Source organism: Zosterops lateralis (genome assembly GCF_965231275.1).
Source record: "Zosterops lateralis genome assembly, chromosome: 3".
Classification (NCBI taxonomy): Eukaryota; Metazoa; Chordata; class Aves; order Passeriformes; family Zosteropidae; genus Zosterops; species Zosterops lateralis.
Window position 1 is genome coordinate 16,168,691 of NC_139764.1, and position 22,840 is coordinate 16,191,530.

General features: G+C 41.3%; 1 protein-coding gene across 2 annotated transcripts in view; it reads left to right on the top strand.

The window, feature by feature from the left end:
• HHAT (hedgehog acyltransferase) overlaps positions 1-18,289 on the top strand; it is a 145,961-nt gene extending 127,672 nt beyond the window's left edge. For both annotated transcript variants that reach the window (XM_083856828.1, XM_083856829.1), the window contains one exon: positions 16,034-18,289. In XM_083856828.1, coding sequence (XP_083712954.1) covers positions 16,034-16,131 — 98 coding nt within the window. In that variant the 3' untranslated portion in view covers positions 16,132-18,289. The remainder of the gene's footprint in view (positions 1-16,033) is intronic.
• The last annotated feature ends 4,551 nt before the right edge of the window (positions 18,290-22,840 follow it).

A 22,840-nucleotide genomic window follows, 5' to 3' on the forward strand; every position in this document is an offset into this window, starting at 1 on the left:
CAGCAATGCCCACAGGCTGTACCACCAGGACACCTCACATAAATCCATGCCTTGTACCATTTCAGTAAAACTTTACCTTGGGTTGAAACAGCATATAATGCCATGAATACACTTGTAAATTTTACCAGCACAACTATGTGAAACAGGGATTGAAGCTTTTTGTACTGTTATCTCTGTGCAGCTTAGTCATAAGGGACATAGACCTTTGCTAGGGCATTTGATGCCATCTTTCTGCTTTATGCTGAACATAAATGCTGTCCCAGTCATAACAACCACAGTTAATGGTTTCTTTCCAATGACCCTGATGGTGACACTATCATGAAGCTCTGTGCACATCACTGTGTGAGCTAACCTGTTTAATGATGCATTAAACATTAAATTTGCATTAACCTGATAATGCAAATTTTACATCATGATGCTCTTTCTGGGGAAAAAAAAATAAATAGCACGTATCTTTATTTCCATAAAACTACGGTTGCACTTAGCAACATTAGACTCAAAATTTGCTCAAAAGTGTCCCAGAACACCTATCCTTATAAACCTGGTTTATCAAAAATTTTTACTCCTTAGGAGACAACAAGTAAGCATGGTTTCTTCTCCTAACTTCATTTGAATCTGCTTTGGTCACTTTAAGGTTACAATAGATTTCCAGGTTTCTGAGCAGCAAAATATGGCAATAGACGTGTGTATCCTCTTGCTGTTCAGTAATGTATTTTTGACCTAAACATTTGAAGAATTTTGTGATTCCATTTGCTTTTAGAAATAGCAAAGGGAAACAAAGGGATAGGGAGAAGTAGCAAATCAGTAGGGGTGATAGATCTAGGTGTAGATCAGGCTCTCACACCTGATGTCAGTCAGTAGTAATTCACATTCATTCCTCCTTATGATATACTTTTCCACAGCCCTACTCTGACACTAAATTCTTTGGGGTTTGTGAATGGAGCTCAGTAAGCACAGAATGATGGGCAGGAGGTGCTCAGGAAGCAGAAACACAGTAGTGTTAGACGATCCTTTCAGTGCATCGGGTTTTGTGCTTCTTGAGCTGCCAGTAGTCTTCTGGGGCAACAGTACATGAAAAATCCACCATATTGTATATAAAAGGGATTGCCACGTACTAGTCATGTCTCAATTTGTTTGACCTATGCCAGGTTTAGAAAGGTCAAGTCCTTGTTAAAAAAGTTCCGATCACTCACTAATGCGAAGGTGTCACCTTTTCATTGGGATAAGCATTTCTGCTGTCTCTCGCTGAAGCTGGCACCTGCAATGCAGTCAAACACACAAGATTTGTCTCAAACTTCTTTTTTAAGTAACAGTATTGCTGACGAAAGGTTGTGAGATGGAGACAGAAGCAGCTAGGAGATAGAGTCAGCATTTACTTGCTGTGACAGTCTAGAAGAAATGTCAAAATGTATCTTGTGAGATGAAAGAGCTCTTTTGGTTCCATCGCCCTTTTATTCCCTCCAGGATTGTCTGTCTTAGTGTGTCTGTTGTGCATAGGTTAGGGGTCCTTTATGATGCTTTTGTTTTTATTTGTGTGGTTTTTTTCTTCCTCTAAAAATCTGCCCTGACTTTTACTGCCCAGTGCTCAGGTAATGTGAAATCGTGAGATGTTCTTCCCATGGTCTGGGCTCTTGATGCCTCCTGGGGAATGCTAAAGACAATCTGGAAGCATCTGTAAGGATGTAGTTTCTGCGAGTTGTGGGCCATAATGGAAAGTCTGATTTACTTCAAGCATTTACTGGATAGAAACCAAATGTAGTCTGTGGAGCAGGAAGAGGACCTCACTCTTCCATTTTGCCACAGGAGAGTGTGCAAGCTGTGAGTTTACAGAAAATGCTGAAGTGTTTATGTAGTGACTCTAATCTAGCCATGGAGCAGCTTCCAAAGGAGGCAAAGAGCTGAGCCCAGCACTGGAGGCAGCTCCAGAGGGAGCCTCCAGCTGAAGCTTCCCAGGAGAAGCGTGCTTCCCTTTGGGAATCTAATCTAGTATAACTACTACCCCATCAAAGGCAATATGCATTGTGGCTACAACACAATGTGCAGGTGCTACAATGAGCATGGCTACTAACAAAGTAAAAAGGTAAGAAAGACCTACCATGGACTCAGATGCCACATCTTAGAATGCTAAGTCTTCAGCATGATTCTGAAAAAATAGGGAGTGTTTTAGGATTTTTTGTCATGCTTGCACTTTGTACTTTCTGTATCTTCCCAATTTGTGTGATGTTACATGAAGTATGTATGATTTTATCGTAGTGCAGGCACAGTGGTGTAACCAACTGCACAGGTCTGCCTGCAGTAAACTTCCTGTACTTGTGTTACAAGAGTAAGTGCTGACCCATCAGCTCTCTTGAAACTGAGACCATGGCAGTGCTGTGCTTGGCCAAGGACACGCATTTATGAGTTTTAATCACTGAAGTTAATTACATCAAGACCTTGTATTACATGTAGTACTTTTAGAAATTTGTACTGGGTTTGAGATGACAGAAATTACTTCCATGACAGTTCACAGATTATTCCAAATTAATGTATAGTCTGATCAGAGCTCTATTAATCAAAGACAGTGGTTATTTTGTTGAAAACGTTAACATTTACTTAAGACTTTTTACAGATTTTTTTCTACCATCATGCGAGTTCTGCAGGAGTAATTTAATTATGAATTCAATTCAGCTTTATGTACTGCTGCCTTCATCAAAGAAGTTGGCTACTGACAGCACTTGTATTTAATGTTCTGTTAAGCCTGATTGAGATACAAGATTAAGTCCACTTATATCTCCAAGAGGAAAGCAATAAAATTTTTCTGCATTAATGAGATGACAGCTATAATTAGGCTGCTGGTCAACCTGTGCCAAGCCTACAACTCTTTGCTGTAGACTCTTAAGTCTTCAGACTGAAACAAAACTGACATCATTAGCTCTGAAAGAAGGCTCAAAAGGCTGGACCTGTTTTTATGGTAAAGGCCACCCTAGTTAGTCCTAACTTGATATTACACATTGATCATTTCTGAGGGTCTCTTTTGCCACATGACCTTTGGTATCCATTCTGCATGTATGGGATGCATGTATGCACCAAAGGCACGAGGCAAGCTGAGCTGGCTGTTTTCCCTGCTGAGGCACACTCAAGTGCTTGTGTTGACATACGAAGTTGCTTTACTTTTATGACTAAAAATAGCCAATTCAGATTTGAAAAAATATATTGTTATTGAATCTTTCTTACAGTCTACTTTTCTAAAAAAAGGGTTTTTTTGCAAGAGCACTTGAATGTTTTAGTCTCTCGTAATGTACTTGATTAAGATAATTTGTCATCAAAGGCAGCATATAGTGCCCATTCTTTGCCTGTATTCTAAGTGGACTGTTAGATCAGTACTGATGAGCTGAGGAAGCCTCTTATGTCTTCTTTTTTAATGAAGAGTTAATTTTTTTTGAAATCTGTGAGTTTGATTCTTGCTTTCCATCTTTTCGGTTGGTGTTTCCCTACTTGGGTTCTCAGTCCACCTGTGACATCTCTTCCTCTTTACTGGAGATGGACATGATCACTTAAAAACTTTAGTTTTTCATAATTTTTGTCTAGAGTGATGCCAGTGCATTTGAGTCACCCTTCTGCTCTTGTCCTTCTTTGTACTTCCTTTTATTGTGTTTTAAGGCCCAGTAGCAGATCAAAATGGAGACACAAATGATGCCACAGCTTCTCAAGTATTCTACCCAACAATTAGAGCATCTGTTGTAGTTTAGGTTAGGATGTAAAGCAATTTAAGCTACATCACTCTTTGCAGAATAAAAGATTAGTTTATTATTATATTTATTATATAAGCCATAGAAGGTACAGGGACTTCAGCAAAAGGGAAAGCAGAGATGTTAGTAAATTGGTAATGACCTTGATCCATCTGCCAGGGTAATTTTTCTGCCTTGGTAATTGAAATGTATTCAAATGTGATTGAAAGGTCATCAAGGATACAAGTCAAAGACTGAAGTACAGTTTCTGATCAAAACATTTAGTATTGTCTTCAACTTTTATGAACTGTTGAAGGACTCTGCCAAATGGTAAATTTTGCTTATTTAATCAGGCTTCTTTGTTAGGACAAACTTTGACTGCAGCTGAGCTCTTCACTTGAGGCCAGTACTCACTGAAGGACAGACGAAGGTCTTTTATCCATAGTTATCTTGCAGTTCTGCAGAAAAGTGAACATTTAGGCAAATCTCAATTAAAGTAATTCTTCAAAGGGGAGAAACGACTTATCAAGAGAAGTTTTGACCCATATGATGAATGCAATGTGAACAGATATGAAGAGTGCTAAAACTTGTGTTGGAAAATTTGATCCAAAACCCACACCTTTCAAAATCCATCCTGGATGTGCCAGTATCTGTTCAAAAGATCTTTTGAAAGGAATAAGTAAGGTGATATATGGTGGCTGGACAACCAGATTGTGCATTTAAGATCTGCAAATAGGGAAAAGAACCAGTAAAACAAACTGATACTTTTCTTTTTAAATGTCCAATTCCTGTGCAAAAATCAGCTGCATTCAGTGACCATGCATAAAATTTGAGAAGCTTTTCCATTTCATCCAGAATATTTACTTCAGCATGAAGCATTGATTTTTAGTAATAATTCATGTAGAATCAGTAGAAGAGCCAACTGAAAATAAAGGAGAAGGGAAGAAAATGAACCCTCTGTCCTCTCTGTTATGTATGCTAATTATTGCCAAAGAAATTGGCATTATTCTCCTTGTCAAGATCAGGAGTGATACTGCCTTCAGAAGAAAAACAGCCTATTTCAGCAGGGTGAGTCATATACCCTGTCCTCCTGCCCCCACCCTGGCAAAAAAAAAAGGGCAGTATTTTGGTTCTTTTCCATCTAGTTAGGGTAAATTATGTGCACTTTGCACTCTGTCCTTCCTCAACACTGACTTTGCCCCTGCCCAGCCAGCCTCTGTAGCCACTGTGCTCTCTTGAATGGGCATCTTGGTATTTTAGTTTTAAAATGAGGATGTGGGGAAGTGTTGTTTTGACATGTAGTGATTGTAAGCAAAGATATTTGATCACGGTCTGGGCCTGCTTGAGATGCAGCATTCGGTAATTAGCCCAATTTAGCTGTAAAATGACTAATCCATGTAGCCACACCATTGCACATGAACTGTGGTCTGAAATCAGATCAGATCCAGTTCTGTTCTAGTGGATCCTCTGAGCTGATGGGACGATGCCTGGATTAATTAATTATTCTGATTGTGCGGCTGATTCCATAAAGGCAGCGCGCACCACACACGCTGGGGAGAGATTTGCAGAGATGATTGTTTAGCAGAGACTGTACATATGGAAATTTGTTCTCATTTCTTCCTTTGTGCTATCCCATTTACAAATGGAAATGACTGCTTCGTAGCCAGTTCTCATTATATTTCTCTCCCAGGAGATGTGAAATTAGCACTAGGAGAAATCCCAGGGTGCTTGGGAGTGAAGCCCAGTCTCTGCCATCAAGGCTGCTCCACCAGGAGGGGGAAGCTGGGAGCCAGTGAGGCTGGCAGGATCCTGCTCTCTCCAACATGTCTTGGCCAGGGACAGAAGAAGAAGAGGAAACTAGTTGAAAAATACAGAGTTTATATATACAAATGGATCCCTCCAGAGAGGTGTAGGTATACGCTGGTTTTGAGCAAGATCTGTATATTGGTGTTACTAACAGTCACGTTAAAGATTTGCAGCACTGCTTTTATTACACTGCATAGCAGAGCCCAGGTGAGACAGAGGGTGTAACAGCCATGCATCAGATCATGCTCCTTGCTTGTTTTAGTGGGCCAGAGAAACATATGGAAAGATTATATCTCACTGCTCTAAACTGCACTCTATTAAATAAGGCAATTTAAACATAGGCAAAAACTTTCCAGCAAGACACAGTAATTCTATAACTTTGTTATAGTTTTATATAATGGAAAGGTTCTGAGGGTTTTTTTCCTTCTAGAAAATGGGAGTATGCTGGTAAAGATTTAACAATTAAAAAAGATGGGGTTTTATGAGATCTTTTGGTAGTTGCAGACTTGTTTCTTTCCTATATGCTTTCCTATGCCAGTGCAGCCATCTTACCTGAAAGGAACATTGTGAGTGATCTTCTTTAGCAGCTGTTCAGGAAGCTTGCTTAAAACAGGGAAGCAAAGAGACAGCTAGGCTGTTACAAGATTTAAAACTTTCCATCTACGTTCCTCTAAGCCAGCTGCAAGGCAAAGAAGGGTTGTATCCCTCAGTGTCTGCTTGGGTTATCAGAATGGTTTTGATCTTCATGGCCACACTGGTAGGTTACTCATTCAGGTTTGTGCTGATCAGACTTCCTCCCCTTGGGAGGCTGCTTGCTAGCCTGATACCAGGTTCCAGAAAAGTAGAGCAGGGCTTAGGAAATGAGATCCCTGTCCTTGGAAGTGGTGGCAGATTTTGCATGTTGATATAGCTGCCTGGGTATTTCTAATCTGTGTTTTCTGACACAGGTGATGAATGGTTTACCAGCTTTTGCTTTAGATGACCTCTATGCTTAGACAGCTCACATAGGAAGGCGTGTGTTTTCAGGTACTCTCTGGGCTCTGTGTTGCCCAGTGTTGTAATTCTCTAGGGAAATGGTCTCTCCCTCCTGATCCCCTGGAGTCCCTTACCACTTAGAGTGACCCTTACTTCCTTCTTTGACCCCATTGGCTGTGGTCCAGCTATCTCTTCTCTGACTGGGAGGCTATAAATTGTCTCCCCTTCCTTTGTTCTAGCTCTTTCCCCCCTGGAAATTCGAAGAATAAACGCCTGGGACAAAGGTCCCGGGGAAAGGGCCTCTTCTGAGATATCACACCTCGTCCTTGGTATAATTCTCTCCAAATCCTCCTAATAACTGAGCTAGCTAAAGCCCCCAGGAGGAGGGCAGGAGAGTGAATTTATACAGCCCAGTTCACAAAGAAAGCAGAGAAGAGGGTATTCCCAAATTCAGTAGATCACAGAATCACAGAACGTGTAGGTTGGAAGAGACCTTCAAGATTATCGAGTCCAACCCAGCTCTAACACCTCAACTAGATCATGGCATCAAGTACCACATGTAGGCTTTTTTTAAACACATCCAGGGATGGTGACTCCATCACCTCCCCGGCAGACTATTCCACTATTTAATCACTCTTTCAGTGAAAAACTTCTTCCTAATATCCAGCTTATATTTCCCTTGATGCAGCCTGAGACTACATGGAATAAACTGATGGATCCTGCCAGGCAACAGCAATGTTACCAGCCACAAGATGTACCCTTGAAATCCGGAATATGTTTTCTGAGAGTATACAAATAAATTGTCTAATTTTGTCCTTGAAGTCAATTAAATATTGATATCATCCAAGGAATTTTAAATTAGTTTTTTCCTTTGTTTCAAGTGGTCTTGATGATGGACTAACACAGATTTGTTTCTCCCCCAAAATTAAAGGGAATTTACTCTTATCCACAAACTATCTCTAATTGAACTATTTTAGTGATAATTCTTCTGTTTAGTTGCTCTGATTCTATGGGCTGCAGCAGGATCAGGTTAGCTTGTGCAGGTGAGAAGTGAAATTGTTCTGTCAAAACGTGATTTTGTTCCAGATAACTTGTGTGCAACAATTCCATTTCATGGGATATGCCACCAGTGGGATAGAGATCGATTGTTGTCAAGGTTCTCTGTTGGCTCATGGCCATGTTCAGGCACCACCGTGTTTCTAGGGCTGCCTCCCTAGATCTGCATCAGCCCTTTTCTTTGCCCTTTGGTGACACTGTGAAAACAAGACACAAGCAGAAGGGGAGCAACTTCATACAGTCTGAGACCAGCAGTTCAAAATGCCTTAGTCCTGCATTGATTGCTATGGCTCAGTAAATGACTGCAAGATTGCCTGGTTACCTTATCTGTGCACTTCCATCCCTCAAGATATTTGTACTTCTGTTAAATGAGAGCTCAGCTCAATGACCTCACTTGTAGTGCTAGTTTTACACTGATATAGCAATTATCAAAATGCAGTGTTCATGTAAATTAACACTGTGCTCTCAGCCCTTCTCTTACTGCATTAAGCTCTAGTAGTTAATATAATTTTTATCCATGGAGCATTTCAGCTACGAGAGCTCTGCGATAAGGAGTTATAGTTTGTTTGTTGCTAGCGTAGCTGGTTGTAAATACTTGTTACATTTGTCACACTGTCTGCTTTTTTTCTAATTCTTAATGCTGTGAAGACACAAGACAGCACCATGGAATAACTGCAGTGGTCTTGGAATAGGAGTGGTTTTGAGAATGAAAAAGAAAAATGGCAGATTAAAAAATGGGTTGCAGGTAGGAAGGGGATTGTGAATAATTAATCTTTAAATCATTCTTCATATTTAAAAATCAATTATTTTACAGTCATTTAAGCATCTTATATTCATGACCATTTCAGGGTACCTTAGCCAGAAATCACATTGAGGAAATAAATTATAGTGCTTCAGCTTTTTACCCAAATGTTTGCTTGCTGGTGATTGATAATACGTGTCTGAATCCCTGGTTTAAATCCTCTTTTTTGAGTATATAGCCTTGATTTCTCAAGAGCTCCCTAGCACTAAAAGGCAAGAGAAGGAGCTTCATTGTATGTGAAAAGCCTGACACACAAACCTAAATCCAAGAACCCCAGTTAGACTGGTACAGAAATCTTCCTGAAATTTGAAGCTCTAGTAGAGGGGAAGCTAATTCACCTTTCTGCTCAGCATGTCTTTCTATATATAACACGGGCATCTCTCTGCTCAGTGAGAGACAGATGCCCACCTCAGGATCCTGCCAGGCAACAGCAATGTTACCAGCTCTGCCTTTGGGATGTTCATGTTTTTCTGGGGAGTTAACTCTTCCTTCTCCTGTTTCATCTTAAAGCTATAACCAAAGGAGACTCTTGGCTCTGATGTTTGCATTGGTATATATAACACTCAGCAGATAATTACAACTGAAAAATGCCATGAAATCTTTGTGAATCTCATCTTTATGTACTTGTTCACACCATATTTAAGGAAGTTCTATTGGGAATACCTGAGTAGACCTTTAATGATAAACACAGTGCTGTCCTAAGCCAGATATACTGTAAAGCATTTTCTTTGCAGAACACTTTGTAGAGGCAGGTCTCTTGCCTTACTTCTGGGTGAAGATGGGTCTTTCTTTACAATAATGCTTTTAGAAGCTTTTGTCTCTGATCTAAAAAGAAATGAGCATTAAGATTTCATATTTTGTGGTCTTTGATTTCATATTAGCTGTGTGTAGCTCTCAATTTAAGACATGGGAAGAGAGGGAAAGTTACTTATGATTTACAGATTCACCCCTTCATAAGCTGAAAACTAAAGCTGGTTGGTTGGATGTTTTTCCTTTCCCATTAGCAATTTTGGCAGGAAGATTCCAACAGGCCATTTTCATCAGTCTTCCTTACTGTTAATTCAAATTCAGCAGTAGCATGAATATGATTCTTTTGATTTTAGTTGAATTACTCCAGAGTCAACTTGATATGCATGAGACCACAATTACTGCCTAAAATATCAGGCTTTTTTTCCACTGGCTAGCTCTGCTGGGAAAACTAGTAGAGGGTAAAAATTTATTTTAAAACATAAAGCCGAAGACATAACTCCTCTGAATGTTTTTGTGCTTTATACAAGGGTTAGAAGTAAAAATGCTTAAGGCAGAATAGTACCACAAAAACATGCTAAGAAATATAAAGTTATCCTGCTCATATCAGGTGATACATACTGGGGAAATAATCCTTCTAGTCTACATAGTGCAGCATCTGGAGAGCTGGTAGTGGTGATGGTTAGTTAGCATTAAATGAGATTCTAGCTCTAAATACAAAACAGAGAATCCATGCAGGCAGGTATATCCTGTATGGATACTTGCATCCACAGAGCATTTACCAGCAAATAACACAGCACTGTGGTTGTGGGGTTTTTTGTTTGTTTGGTTGGTTTTTTAATATACATACTTAGTGCAATGAAAACAGTTTTGGCATCATCACTGAATTGTGTTGGGAGGTGCTTTGTAAAACCTAAAGGATAGCCTAATCTTTAGAGCTTTACATGTGAATTTGTTTATTTGCAGCTTACCTAATTACCAGGAAAGCATGGTCAGCAACCTTAGCCCTGACAGATTAAGTCAATATCTTGTTGCTTAAGAAAGTCTTTGTCAGCACACGACTTTCTTCAGTGTCATCAAGCATAAAAGTAAAATTATTTTAGCTATGGTAAACCCTGTTTCCATGCACAGTAAGAACACAGGAAAGCCACAACTTTTATGACCTCTGTCTTCTAAATCCAACCTATTTGTATTATGAAAACCATAAGAGATTTTGGCTTTTTGCTTTCAGTAATGCTGATCTGAATGATTTATGGTCATCCTGTGTTGCAGCTGATGGTCTTGTACTGTTATGTCTCCATTTTCAGTTTTTCACAGCAGTGATAAGTACTCAGCCACAGATTTAAGCGTTCTTCAGATGGTATGATTTACAATTTACATAAAAGTAGATTACTATGTTACATATTTGTTAGTGCCTTTTGCTGGAAACTGCTTCATGTTTACTGAAGAGGCAGTTTTTGTGGTTACTGCCAGTGTATCTGGCTGAGGTTCAGGTCTAGACCTGGAAGCTTAGAATTTTGTCCTTCTCAGTCATGTTTCCAGATGCTGCATGGGACAGATCTGAGTTATCCTTACAGCATTTCCTTGGGTTTCCTTTGAGAACTACCTATTGTACAGTAGTATTTTTTATTAATATTTGGGCCTTTTCCATACCCACCAGCTAAAGTGTCTTCAGTGCCTGGAAATCTATAGGAATAGGTCAGGTCAGCCTTACCTAATCTCCCAAGCTGTTTCCATTGGTTGAGCTGCTCTACTCCCAAGCTGCACAACGGCTGGAGGGGAAATATGTGGGAGCTGTTAGCTGGGGGCTCATAACAGGGCAAGGTGACATCTTGAATTTACAGACTCTGTGACTGTGTGCTGCTCTTCATGGAGATGCCCAACAGGGGCTTGGAGGGCTGTGTGTTTGCTGGGCAAAATTTATTGCCTGTCCTTTGACACATCTGCAATGTGGAGGCTGAAAGTAGCAGCAAAAAAACCTGCTCTGAATCAGGTTAGGGCTTTGCTACAACACAGCTGAAAACATGCAAAGTTCTCTTCTCCAAATATCTGAAGACTAATTGGGTATCAAACTGCACCATGTTTGTAACACATGCTGTGTCACATCCCCTGCTGTAATGGTCAGACAGGTCCACCTGGAAGTGACAAAAAGACATGAAATTAAAAAAATGCAGTTTATCTAGCCCAACATTTGGAGATGCTTCAAATGTTGGGCTAGATAATAGGTTTCTTTCAACAGATGTGTAATTTGGAATGTGTTATTTTTTTCTGAAAAAGTGGTATTTTTATTGATCCTCTGTTAGTAATTGTAGGTAAGAGATGTCTTGGCCTCAAATGCTGGCTTGCATAGGCTTTTTATTATGCTTGACAGACTGGTGCCTGTTCCCCCTCCTTCCCACCATTGTGTCTCTTTAATTCCACTTTACACAGGAGTTGCTTCAGTGTCTTTGTCACATTTGAACTTTTGTTTAAGAATAAATTTTCCTGAGTGCTAAGCCTCACAGCAACTTAGGTACTTCCAAATCAAACTCAGAGTAAATGTATGCTCCTGCAGCCAAGCTTTTCAGGGAGATTAGTTCCTCTGACTTCAATTGATTTAATAACTACTCTGCACTTGAAGACTTCTGAGGGCTGTGCAGCCAAGGCACATCTAAAAATAACATTTAGGTCCAAGAGCCACTAAGGCAGTTTTGGAAAATGCAAAACATAACTATGGCCCCTTTCTCTTATATCTCACGGGCTGGAAGGAACAAAGGACTGTTTCCTAGTGTTTTGATGATGATGTGAAATCTGGGTATGCCCAAAACATTGCCAGTGTGATTCTTTTTCATTACTGTGGGTGATGAGGAAATTTGAAAGAGCTTCCTTCTGGACCCATGAGTAAGTGTTGGTTCAAATGATTTAAACTGAGGTAATAAAGATATAACTAGTCTTTTGAGAGCTGTGACCCAGGCTGTTACTTTTCAGCTGAAAGCTTGGTTTTATCCCATGCCTATCAAAATCCAGAGCATGCTAGAAACATGACCTTTTCTAGTCATTTGCATTTTCAACTTCCTATCTCTTGGAATGAGAGATAGGAGGTTGAAAGGCAAGAGTAACTCCAAAAGCTCCTGTTCCAACAAGTTTGTATCAATTCTGTCTCAATCATGTAAAGAAAACAAGTGTTCTGCTCATTAGGCTGAAAGGTGAGTACACAGCATACCAAAATGTGGTTTTAACCATCAAGGCTCCAGGAAAGTCCATGAGCTGTGCTGGACAGAGCAGTGCCTCAGGTGTGGCTGGGATTGAAGACTTCTCTGGAAGGAGGTTGTCTGATAAATGGATTAAGTGCTGCTGCTACCTCTTCACAGAATTTGCACTCCTCCTCACAAAGGAGATTGTGTTTGATGTTTTGTGGAGCAGCATATCTCACCATAAGCAGAGAATTTGGTTGTGATTCTCACCCAGTGTTCCTGTGTTAAAAGTGATATCCAGCTGTCTTGAAAGAAATTTGTGCAGGTAACGCTCACAAATACTGCTTGATTTTCAAACAGCATATGAGTTGGTCCTTGTATCTACAAACAGTATATGTTAATGAACACAAATTCATCTTTCCATGAAAAAAATTATGACAATTTGTGTAGTCCCATGGAACTTGGCCTTCAAGCCCCAAATCAAATTACTGAAACCAGTCAAGAAACTGTAAGATTAAAGGTGGTATGTTACCTGGTTTTGAATAGACAGACTTAACTCAGTCATTTCCTAACAGCTTGATCTGAAACCAATAATGTTTTGAAGAGTACATTCTATGTATGACTTTATAGTAGGATACTGTTCTAGGATGCAGGCATGCATGTTTCCAAGCAGAGTTTGGAGACTGGTACAGCACAGGTGAGGGTGCAGTGATTTAGGGGGATAAGGCAAAGCTGAGAAGTTACCAAAAAGAGGGGCCCCCTGAATGGTGTCTGAGAGTAGGAGCAGAATGAGAGGCAGCAAAAGGCCTGAGGTATGAATATGTCTTAAGGTGCTGGCCCAGGGTAAAAGGAGGCAATTTCCTTGGAACTATGGATTGAAGGCCATTGATACTGTTTGATTGCTTGGGTTTACAAGGAGAAACTGGAAGCCAGAAAAGGCTTCTGTGACCTCACCTTGCAAGAGAGCTGCTCCTGCTGCTGTTTGATTATGGAGGTCACCTACAAGGAAAACACATGCTGGGCAGAATTTGAAATTGCACACTTGCTGAATTAGCTCCATGTGTTCTTCCCTACATCATCACCTTCTGGAGACCAAGTTCTTCAGATTCTTCAGCAACTTTATTGTATATCCAGTCCTAAAATGGAAAAGATGAGTAAAAGCAGTTTAAAGGTCCCCTGCTTGCTTCAGGCTGTCCTTGGGCTGCTTCTCAAGTGTGGATGCACCTGTGCAAATCTGCCTTGAGTGGGCTGGAGCTAATCTGGGATTGCCAAGAGGCAGAACATGATGCCTTTGCTTCACTCACACGCATTTCCCCACACTCAGCAGCATTGCACGTGAGTCCAGTACAGCAAGAAAGGGCAAGAGTATGGCTCCCCTGCTTAGAGCTGCCTCCTACTTGCGCAACAAGAAATGCTTTGGGATTTGTGCATCATCTCCTAGAAGACTGGTAGCAAGATTAAATTTTTAAAAATCCCCTTTTCCTTTGCCCGTATTGGGGTCACTTTGTCTTCTCCCTTCCTTCTCACCTTCATTAGATCAGGAGGAGATGATGTGCTGAATGCCACCCCTGACACTGTACAGGACTGACTCCCTGCCTTCCAGGAGGATTACCACAAGCCTGATTACAGTGGCTAAAACCCCTCTGAATCCAGGTTCTGAGCACTATGGAGGAATATCATCAGAAATCTGAGACATGTAGAGAAGATTTCCAGTGCATAGCTATGTATTCTGACAAGATCTCTAATATGGTGGTTGGGGAGAGTGAGCAAGTCAGCTACTGTTGGCACATTTTCTGTGTGCCAGAGCTTTACAGTATTTAAAAATGCAAAATGTGTAACTAGCAAATTTCCAAAGTACCCCTAAAAAAGAAGAACAATTCTAGACTCAGTCCCCTTTTAATTTTCTGGCTCTGTCTGTATAAAGCAGCCACCACAATATTGCTGCCAGAAGAGGTATGTTTTTATTACATCTATTGACATACTTTCACATGCAATTTTAGCAGAGACAAAGCACAGCTGGGCTTTAGCTTGCTATTGAAGGTGAAACCCAATCTGCAGTAGGCTAATTTCACTGAAGTAAAAACAAGACTTTTATGGTTAAAAATCCCTTTGGAGATACCTCAGCAAATTTGTTTTGTGAAACAAATTATTAAACAAAAGTATAATTTTGCTTCAGGGTGTTGTGAAGACAAGGGACTAATATTTGTAAATGTCTCTATGAAAATCAGTCAGGTTACAGGACTGTATTTCACCACAAAGTAAGACCAGAATAATTAGAGGTTCATGAAACAAACACAGCTATTCATAGCAGGGGGATGCAACTTTTTCTGAACCTGTTCCAAAGTAAAGTGACACTGCCCAGCTCTTGGAGCACAGAAGAACAGTCCCAGCACATCCATCCCCAGAAGTGCAGGACTGAGTCTGGGGCTGTGAGTTCTGCTGAGGGCAGGGTATTGAGCTAAGGCTCAGCTGGATGTGAGCACAATTAAACTGTCCCCTGACTGGAATTAGGTGGGAGCCTGGACAAAACCAGACTGCAAAGCTCCTTGTAAATGTACCTTCAGAAAGAGCTCTTCCCAGAGTATCATGTTGTGCAGAGCTTGCGGCCTCTCTCCATCCCTTCTTCCAGGCCAAAGGGGAATCTCATGTCTGCCAGCAGCTTCCTTTGGACAGGAGTTTTTCTCAAGAGGGGAAGCTTTTCTTCCAGAAGCAGATGTTAGTAGTTCAAGGACATCACGCAGGAAACCATTAATGCACAAGACCAAAGTTTTTATGTCAACAATGGCAACCAAAAAAGACATTAAAAAAACCTTCAAGCATCTTCCTCTCTATCCCCCTTTCCCAGACACCACACACTAAAAACATCAGGGCCTAGCATTGAGGATTTCAACCTGTAAGATCTAAATCTCATAAATTCTAGAGAAAGGAGGAGAATGGACAAAAGAAACAGAGGTGTCAGGAAAGGTATCAAGGAATGGAAAATTATGTACTTGATTACAGACTTCTCAAATGATTTACAACTCTACTGGAAAGCAATAGATATTTTGGCTTGTGACCTCCTGCTTACTGCTGTTTGCTGTGATAAGTTTGAGTGAAAAGGTGGTGGCTTTTGCTAAAAGGAATTTGAAAAAATGCTCTAACATCATTTCCCCAGCAAAGGTTTTATATATTGGAAGAGTCTTTATAGTTTAAAAAATAACCTAAGCATCAGGCAAATTAGGCAGAGAGGTCTGTCTGTCCTTCACTGACACACATTAGCTGTTAGTGGGCTGTAGAGGGGTACATCAGGCATTACACCCACCTGCAGAATACCCAAAACAACCTTAGTCAGAGATTACCCCAGACTCCTTTTGCAGAACAGGTAACTGGACTTGTTCAGATTTTTAATAATCTTCATTGTGGCTATGCATATTTTGTGCCTAGGAAGCACTATAGCCAGCTTAAAGCATTGGGTTTCATTGGGGGAGTCTGCTTGATAGACAAACCCACTACAAAGGAGAGGATAGAAACAGACCTTTGTAATTCAACAGGAATAAATCTGGTCCAATTCCCTGAAAATGATAAAGACAAGGACTGCCAGGGGGTCAGGGAACCCTGGAGCTTAGACAATTTTACTTTTCAAATTTTGTGGGTTGACTCTACTTACTTATGAGACTGAATTGCTAATAAAATTAATTAGGAGCATAAGCTGGTCATCCCAAGAGTATTATTACTTGAAGCAGTCATTAATTATTCTGACTAGGATTGTCTGTCTTTTCTATTTATAGGCTGGCCATGGGCGACACTGACTGTTCTCGGGTTCCTGTACTGCTATTCTCATGTTGGAATTGAATGGGAACAGAAGTATGCTGCACATCAGGAATGATGCAAACAATTATTCTTAAGGCAGGTTGATGGTTTTTCTACACTGGATATTCTATCTGCACAAGGGTGGGCCAGACCAAGTCTTCAGTCCCTGTATTAAAACCAAAAGCTCCTTGAATTGATTCTGGATTGCAAATGCAGGAATTGAACTGCAGAAACACTGATGGGCTGTGACTGGGGAGAAATTATGGAGGGTTTTGAATTATGTTATTTTTGTAAAACAGCATCTTTCTGACTCTGTGTACATTAGAAGTGTGCATCTCAAAACAGTTATTTTATATATGTTGACAGGGTTTTTTTTTCCATGTTTTGCTGCCTATTTTAAGATATTGAAGAAAAAAAAAAATCTACCTTGGAGAATTCAAAAAGCCCAATCTCTCACAGATGGTGTCCAGGGGCATGTAGGGTTGTGCCCTGCACTTACGCTACTCCATGAAGGGCATGATGTTCATCAGTTCTTCTTGATTGCTTTCCAATATAAGCTAGAACATTTTGTATTCTCACTGACTGGAGTAGTTCTGCCTTAAGTTACTTTTCCACCTACTGTAGCAAAGCCTGCTTTTTCTTTTTAATGTTTTCATTTAAATTTTTGCCTTTAAAATAACACCTTTTTGGTAACTTTAGAAATTGTTCTGTTTCTTTAAAAAGAGAGAGTAGGTAGGAAGGTCTTTTCTTAAGGAACAGCTTTCCTTTTTAATCAAATATGCTCTTAAAGCTCCTTGGGCTTTAAGTGCTCTCTGCCTTGTCTTAGAGCTAAAGCATAAAATACTACCTTTATTTTGGGGCTAATACCAGCTTCAGACTGTTCAGTCTGCCTCTTGTATTGTTCTGTTACAAAAGGAGATATCCCCAGTCTGGGTGAATGGTAAATCTGTTCAGTCTGCTTCATTCTCTGGTGTCCAAGCAATCAGCTCCTGCAATATATTGCAGACATCCTGGGAGGAACTTTTTAAGACCTTTAGGAAAAAACAGAATGGTCCAATACAGTGGCACTAAATTAGCTGGAGCTCCATGTCCTTTGGCCACAGCCAGACCTGTTACAGCAGCATCTTCACCCAAATATTGTGCTGTCCAGAGCTGGGAAGGCCATACTTGCAGGTGTCCAGGTTGCAGGAATGCTTTGGCACATGCTGTTTTCTAAGGGGACACCCTTCCCCTGCCTGATACTATGGGTGTCTCCTACATTGTTCTCTTTTAAACTGATACTGAAGAGCAGCCAGAAGGCCTTTAGCCTTTCTAAGTTAGACATTCCCCCTAGGCATGGTCAAAAGGCCACAAGTTCTGGAGTAGGCTTCTTCCAAAAGCAGCTTCCTCCACCCAAAGCATGTCAGAACTTGTTCCATGCCCCTGGCAGACATTTCAGCCTGTTGGGAATTAGTATCCTACTGTCCATCATTCCTGGAGCTTCAGCCAAGTCTGATATAACTTATCCCTTCAATAAGAAATTCAGTTCCTGAGACAGGCTTCTTGCCTATTGCCTGCATTTCTGATGTCTCTCCTGCTCACAACTATGGCAGCCTTCTTGTTACCCTCCATTTATTCCTGAAGAAATAAGGGCAGAGGCTTCAGCTCTCCATCCATCCAGAGAAAAGCCCATCTTTTGCTGTTTCAAAGCAGAAGCTCCAGCCTTTTATGTTAAGATTCCCCCAGCTCCCGTGCCATGAGAATGCCATGATTTCTCCTGGAAGCCATTTCTAGGTCGCACCATGGCCTGTTGAAAATAACTTAACCTTGAATGCTGCCTGGCCAAAGACATGGCTCTCCTGACTGACTGGTGATGATTGCAGGGATTGTCTCAGCCACAGAGTATATAGCTCTAAGCCTCTGAATTTACTAAAAGGATCTGAGATTGGCCTCCATATTGTGGCAGCACTGAGCTAAGGGCATGAACTTTCTCAGACTTTGCTCAAACTTTGTAATTAAGTGGGATTAGCATTAGAGCAAAAAGTCATGAATCTGTTCTTCAGTTTTATTGATTACCATTATTACGTGAACTGCAGTGCTACTGAATGATTGGATTCCAATTTGTATGCATGCAGAACTTCTGGCTCCAATATGGAAATGACCCTGAAGGTCATATAGAGCATGCTTATTTCTGAACTAAAATTGTTTTCTATTTTTTTTTCAGTGCTTTATATATCCTTGATAATTTTGTATCTTTTTCTGTTTCTATAAATAAAGCTGAAATGGACTGTTGGCTTGAGAGCTGTGTCTTGGAAAACTATGGCCTTATGAAAGAAAAATGAGTGCTCCACTGTTGTGGAGAAACACTACTATGCACTGGAAGCCTGCAGGATGGGTGCAATGCAGACTGGTTACTTTTATCCCTGTTGTGCACTGCATGGAACAGGCCTTCCCTAATGGTGTGAGTGTAAAAAGTAAATCAGCCTTTGGTAGCTGGGTTAAGGAAAGACTTCAGCACGTGAAGTTTCTGAGAAGAGCAGCATGCACATAAAATGATGCTTTCCACTCACAAAGTTCCTTCTCAGTCCTGCTTATGCAGCAGCTGTCAGCATGGGGCATGTTCAGTCAGACAACACACAGCTCTATGCCTGAAGCACTCCAAACTTGCTCTTCAGTTACTCCATCAGCTTGGAGACACATTCCTCAGCATGGCCTGAGAAGTGACTCTTCCTGTGACACCTGATGTAATTGTGTGGTAGCCCAAAGTGCCACCCTCCAAGAAAGGCTTCTGTGACAGTTCTGGGTGAGGGGGAGTTTGCACAGACCTGGAAGAGACTGGAGTAGCCAAGCCATTTGCCAAAGGAAAAAAAATAGGTGAGGGGTGTGTGAGAAAAAGACTTCCAAACACTGAGAAAAACACTTCACTAGTGGGAAACAGGTGACAAGAACAGACATGGCCAAAGTAAGACGCTGGCCGTTTTGCACCAAAGGGGAGGACTTCTAGCCAGGGTGAAGGGAACAGCAGACACTGACTACTACTGCTGTGAGACCCAAAAAGTCACAAAAGTGCAATGAACAAAAAAACCCCAAAGGTGGTGGCTCTGAAAGCGAGCTGGAGAGCTACATGATGGCTACTGACAACAAGAGTTCACAAGTGATTTTGAAAAGTGTTTAAGTGACTAGCAAGCATAATGTATAGTGATATATGGCTTTAATGGTTACCACAAAGCTGTAGTAATGTCTCTTGCATCCACACACACAGAGCCCCTTCTGTAGCCCCTCCTTAGTTAACAGAGCCATGTCATTACTGGGTAAGATTATACTAAGTGCCTCTTTGTTTAATTCTGCATTGATTAGAGGGTGAGCAAGGCTTTGCTCACCTATCTCTTTCACATCGGAGAGCTAAAAGCAGCTTAGTTGGAATAGCCAGCTTACCACAGGTCAGAAGAGAAACAGCTTAACCGTGAAAACCTGCAGCAATTTTGTTATTAGTCACAGCAATAACGCAGAGCCTTTCCTTTCTCTTGCACATCCACCCAGTTTCCTTTGTCAGCACTAACCCTTGAGCTGGTCACAGTTTGCACTTGCTGAGGGGGGGAGGCTCTCCTTCCTCTGGCTTGGTGGCAGGATTGTCCTAAAGGAGCTGTGAAGAGTGAGGAGATTGCTATGCGTGGTCTGTCACAACTTCTCCTCACCGTTCTTTATAGTTTCCTCCCCTTCCACAAGTAGTGCATCTCATTATTGCTTTCCAAAATAACTCCCAGCACACAGCCACTTGTTAGTCAAGGCATATATTTTAATCCAGCAGGGATAGCTGAAATACTGCTGGATGCAAAGCCTGTGTGAAGAAGCTGTGCCTGTTACACCTTTGAGGAAAAGGAGAAATCTGCATTACAATAGATCATTTCTTGTTTTATGGCACCTCTGAGAGCAGCCCTCTCTGCTGGGTCCCCATGGGATGCTCAAGGGTGTTCTGTGCACATGCACTGAATTCAACTCCATTAGTTGCGTGTAAAAGGAAGAAAAAATGAAGACGACTTCGGTGTTTTTTAATTTTCTGCTTCATGCAAACACAATCACATCCAACACAGGCCCTGCCAGAGCATCTGAGAATGAGTCACCAGTCACCTACATCCAGCCTATGGATGGACAATGTGGCTCAGACATCCCCAGCCTAGGGGACGTGCACTGGCAGCTCCAAGCTTGAGAGGCTTTTACAGATGTCACCAATGCCCAGGACGACAGGAAAAGGAAAATTCTAATGGGTATGGCACACTTTGGACACTGCACAAGAGACAGAGCTGAAGGGTATCAAGGCTCAACTTTGAGGCAGCCTCAGCACTGCTCCCTTTAGTTCCCACAAGCTTTAGCAACATAAGTGAACTGCTCCAAGAGGAAAAACTTGTGTGCACTCTATTCCCAGTAATGCCAGGATTAAAACTGTTCAAAAATCTCCTCATTCCTTATGCTAGGAATCACAGAGATCTGGGTGAGAACAAGTCAAGCTAACCTCAGATCTAGCAGGCAAATTTTAACCACAAATTAAGCTGCACCACCTTTCTTGATCTCCAGGGGCAGGTCAATGTGTAAATAGCCTTAGGTAGCTGCATATCAGCACCTTTCAGGAACAGAACAAATTAAATGGGCTACCTGTGGCCTGTGCCTTCCCCAGCAATGGTCAGGCTGCAGCTAACAGAAATGCATTCTATCCACAGGGATTTAAGAAGAGCTATATATATGGTTGGGTAGCTGAAGTGAATTGTTGCAGACAGGTGCATCAGCCAGCCACTGAAAAATTAAAGTTTACTGAAGAAGTAGCACAGAAATATAACTTCAGTTATGACTTGTGGCATTTAAATTGTATTGGCACTCCCTCTAGAGCTGATCTCTCTTGACAAAATTAATTAATTTTTATGGACCATAGCATTTTCATCCGTGCACTAGCACATTTGAGTTTCCAAAATTAGGTGGCAAAAATAGAAGAACTGGAAATGATACCAGAAGACCAGAAACAGCTACACTGATCGTAAATTAATTAAAAGGCAAGTCAGGGAAAAAATTAGGTCCAGTTGATTTTTATTTTTTTTAGACTACTGCCAGAAGGGTTAAGGTTGCTTTAGGGGCTCAGGTATGAGGGAGGATTATCGTATAGTAAGCCACAATTCAGAGATAATAATAAGCATTTATGAGACAGTTCTTGAAGTGATGGTATTGCTAATTTATAGTTATGTGTCTTTTTACTCTTGTGGTAATAGTTTTGTGCTGAGGTGCTAATTCATGATGAAATTACAGGCTAATAACTTGCATTTGGTCATATATTTGTTCCAGGCCACTTAAGTGACTTCTCTACTGCCTTTCCCCAGCTCTTGCATCCTGTTTAAAGGCTACACTTGAATCCAACTCTGCTGACCCACACTTCACACACCACTGTCGGTGTCATCTGCCCTAGCTCCACTCAGGCTATTCTTCTCAAAGTTCCTCAATTTGATCAAGTCCTGCCAAACATCATTTGGTAAAAATAAGAGACCTCCAAAGGGTCTGAAAATGTCCTGCTAGTCTTGAACAGTTATGCCAGTAACCACTGACACCATGAACAATTCCAAGTTGGGTATGAGGCCTGACATAGGTGTAAGGCTTTATAAAGCATGACAACCATTCCAAATAAATTAACACCGCTTTTGGAGTACCTGGGGGCTCTAAAGTTCAGGGCTCTTCGTGATAGTTGAGGAAACTTCTATTTTAAGAAAAATGACATTTTCCTAATAATAAGGTTTCCAAGCTAAATCTTTAAAACTTTAGGGCTGCTGGCAGTAACTCAAGAGCACCTTCTGACGCTGGCAGAGACAACTGAGGCAGGGTAAAGTATCTCACAGCTCCTTCCAGCAGGCACATGGTGACTCAGAGCCCTTTAGAACCACCAGCCAAAGCAGCCTCCTGGGAAGTCAGTCCCATTTGTCCTTGTGCCAGTGTTGTGCTTCCCTTTCCTGCTCCCTCCCTAGTGTCTGTCCCCTGGGCGAGTGTAACCTACAAACCCACCCTCTCACATTTCATTTTCAAAGATTTTCCTCTAATGCTTGCATGAGACACAGACAGGTTTCCTCCACAACAGATTTTTCTGGGTGAAGGAAATGCAGCAGACTCAATCTACAAAGACAGGTATCCAGGGCTGTACTTCAGGTCCATTATATGCTGCTTCCATTTGCTGCTGTGACCCTAGACTCTTCTCCCTGGTGTACACTGGGGTCAGAGCAACCAGCCTGCAGCCTTTCAGCACACCTGGCCATAGCTGCTCTATTTGCTGCTCACAAATGAGAGGCTCCTACCCCCATTTTACAGAGCTATTTACAATTTGTGTTGGCAGAATTGCAATTTCATGCGGTATTTCATGCACTCTTCCTGTACACTTTCCTAAAGGATGCTTTTTCCAATTTAGCTTTCAGCTGAATGGCTTTACTTTGTATTTTTGTCTGTCCACTTCCACTAGCCAGGTTGCATGTGCAGCATTATCATTCTAAAGGAAAACAAAAATAAATACTTTATTCTGACTTAGGGCTCCATATGGATTATCTTAGCTTTCTTTCCAGCTCTCGTGCTGAGAGTGTTCAATACATTTTCCTGTTATCGTTAGTTCTTCTAAAATACCTTCTGCTTAACCGTAAAACTCAACAAAAAAGATTGCTGGAGAGCTTTGAAAGCAATCTATTTCTCCTCTCTAAGCCCTGCTTGCAGGGGGCCATTTCTTGTCGAGCTGTCTTGGTCCCATTGCTGAGCACACCTGTAGTAGCTCCCAGGCTTAATGCACTCCC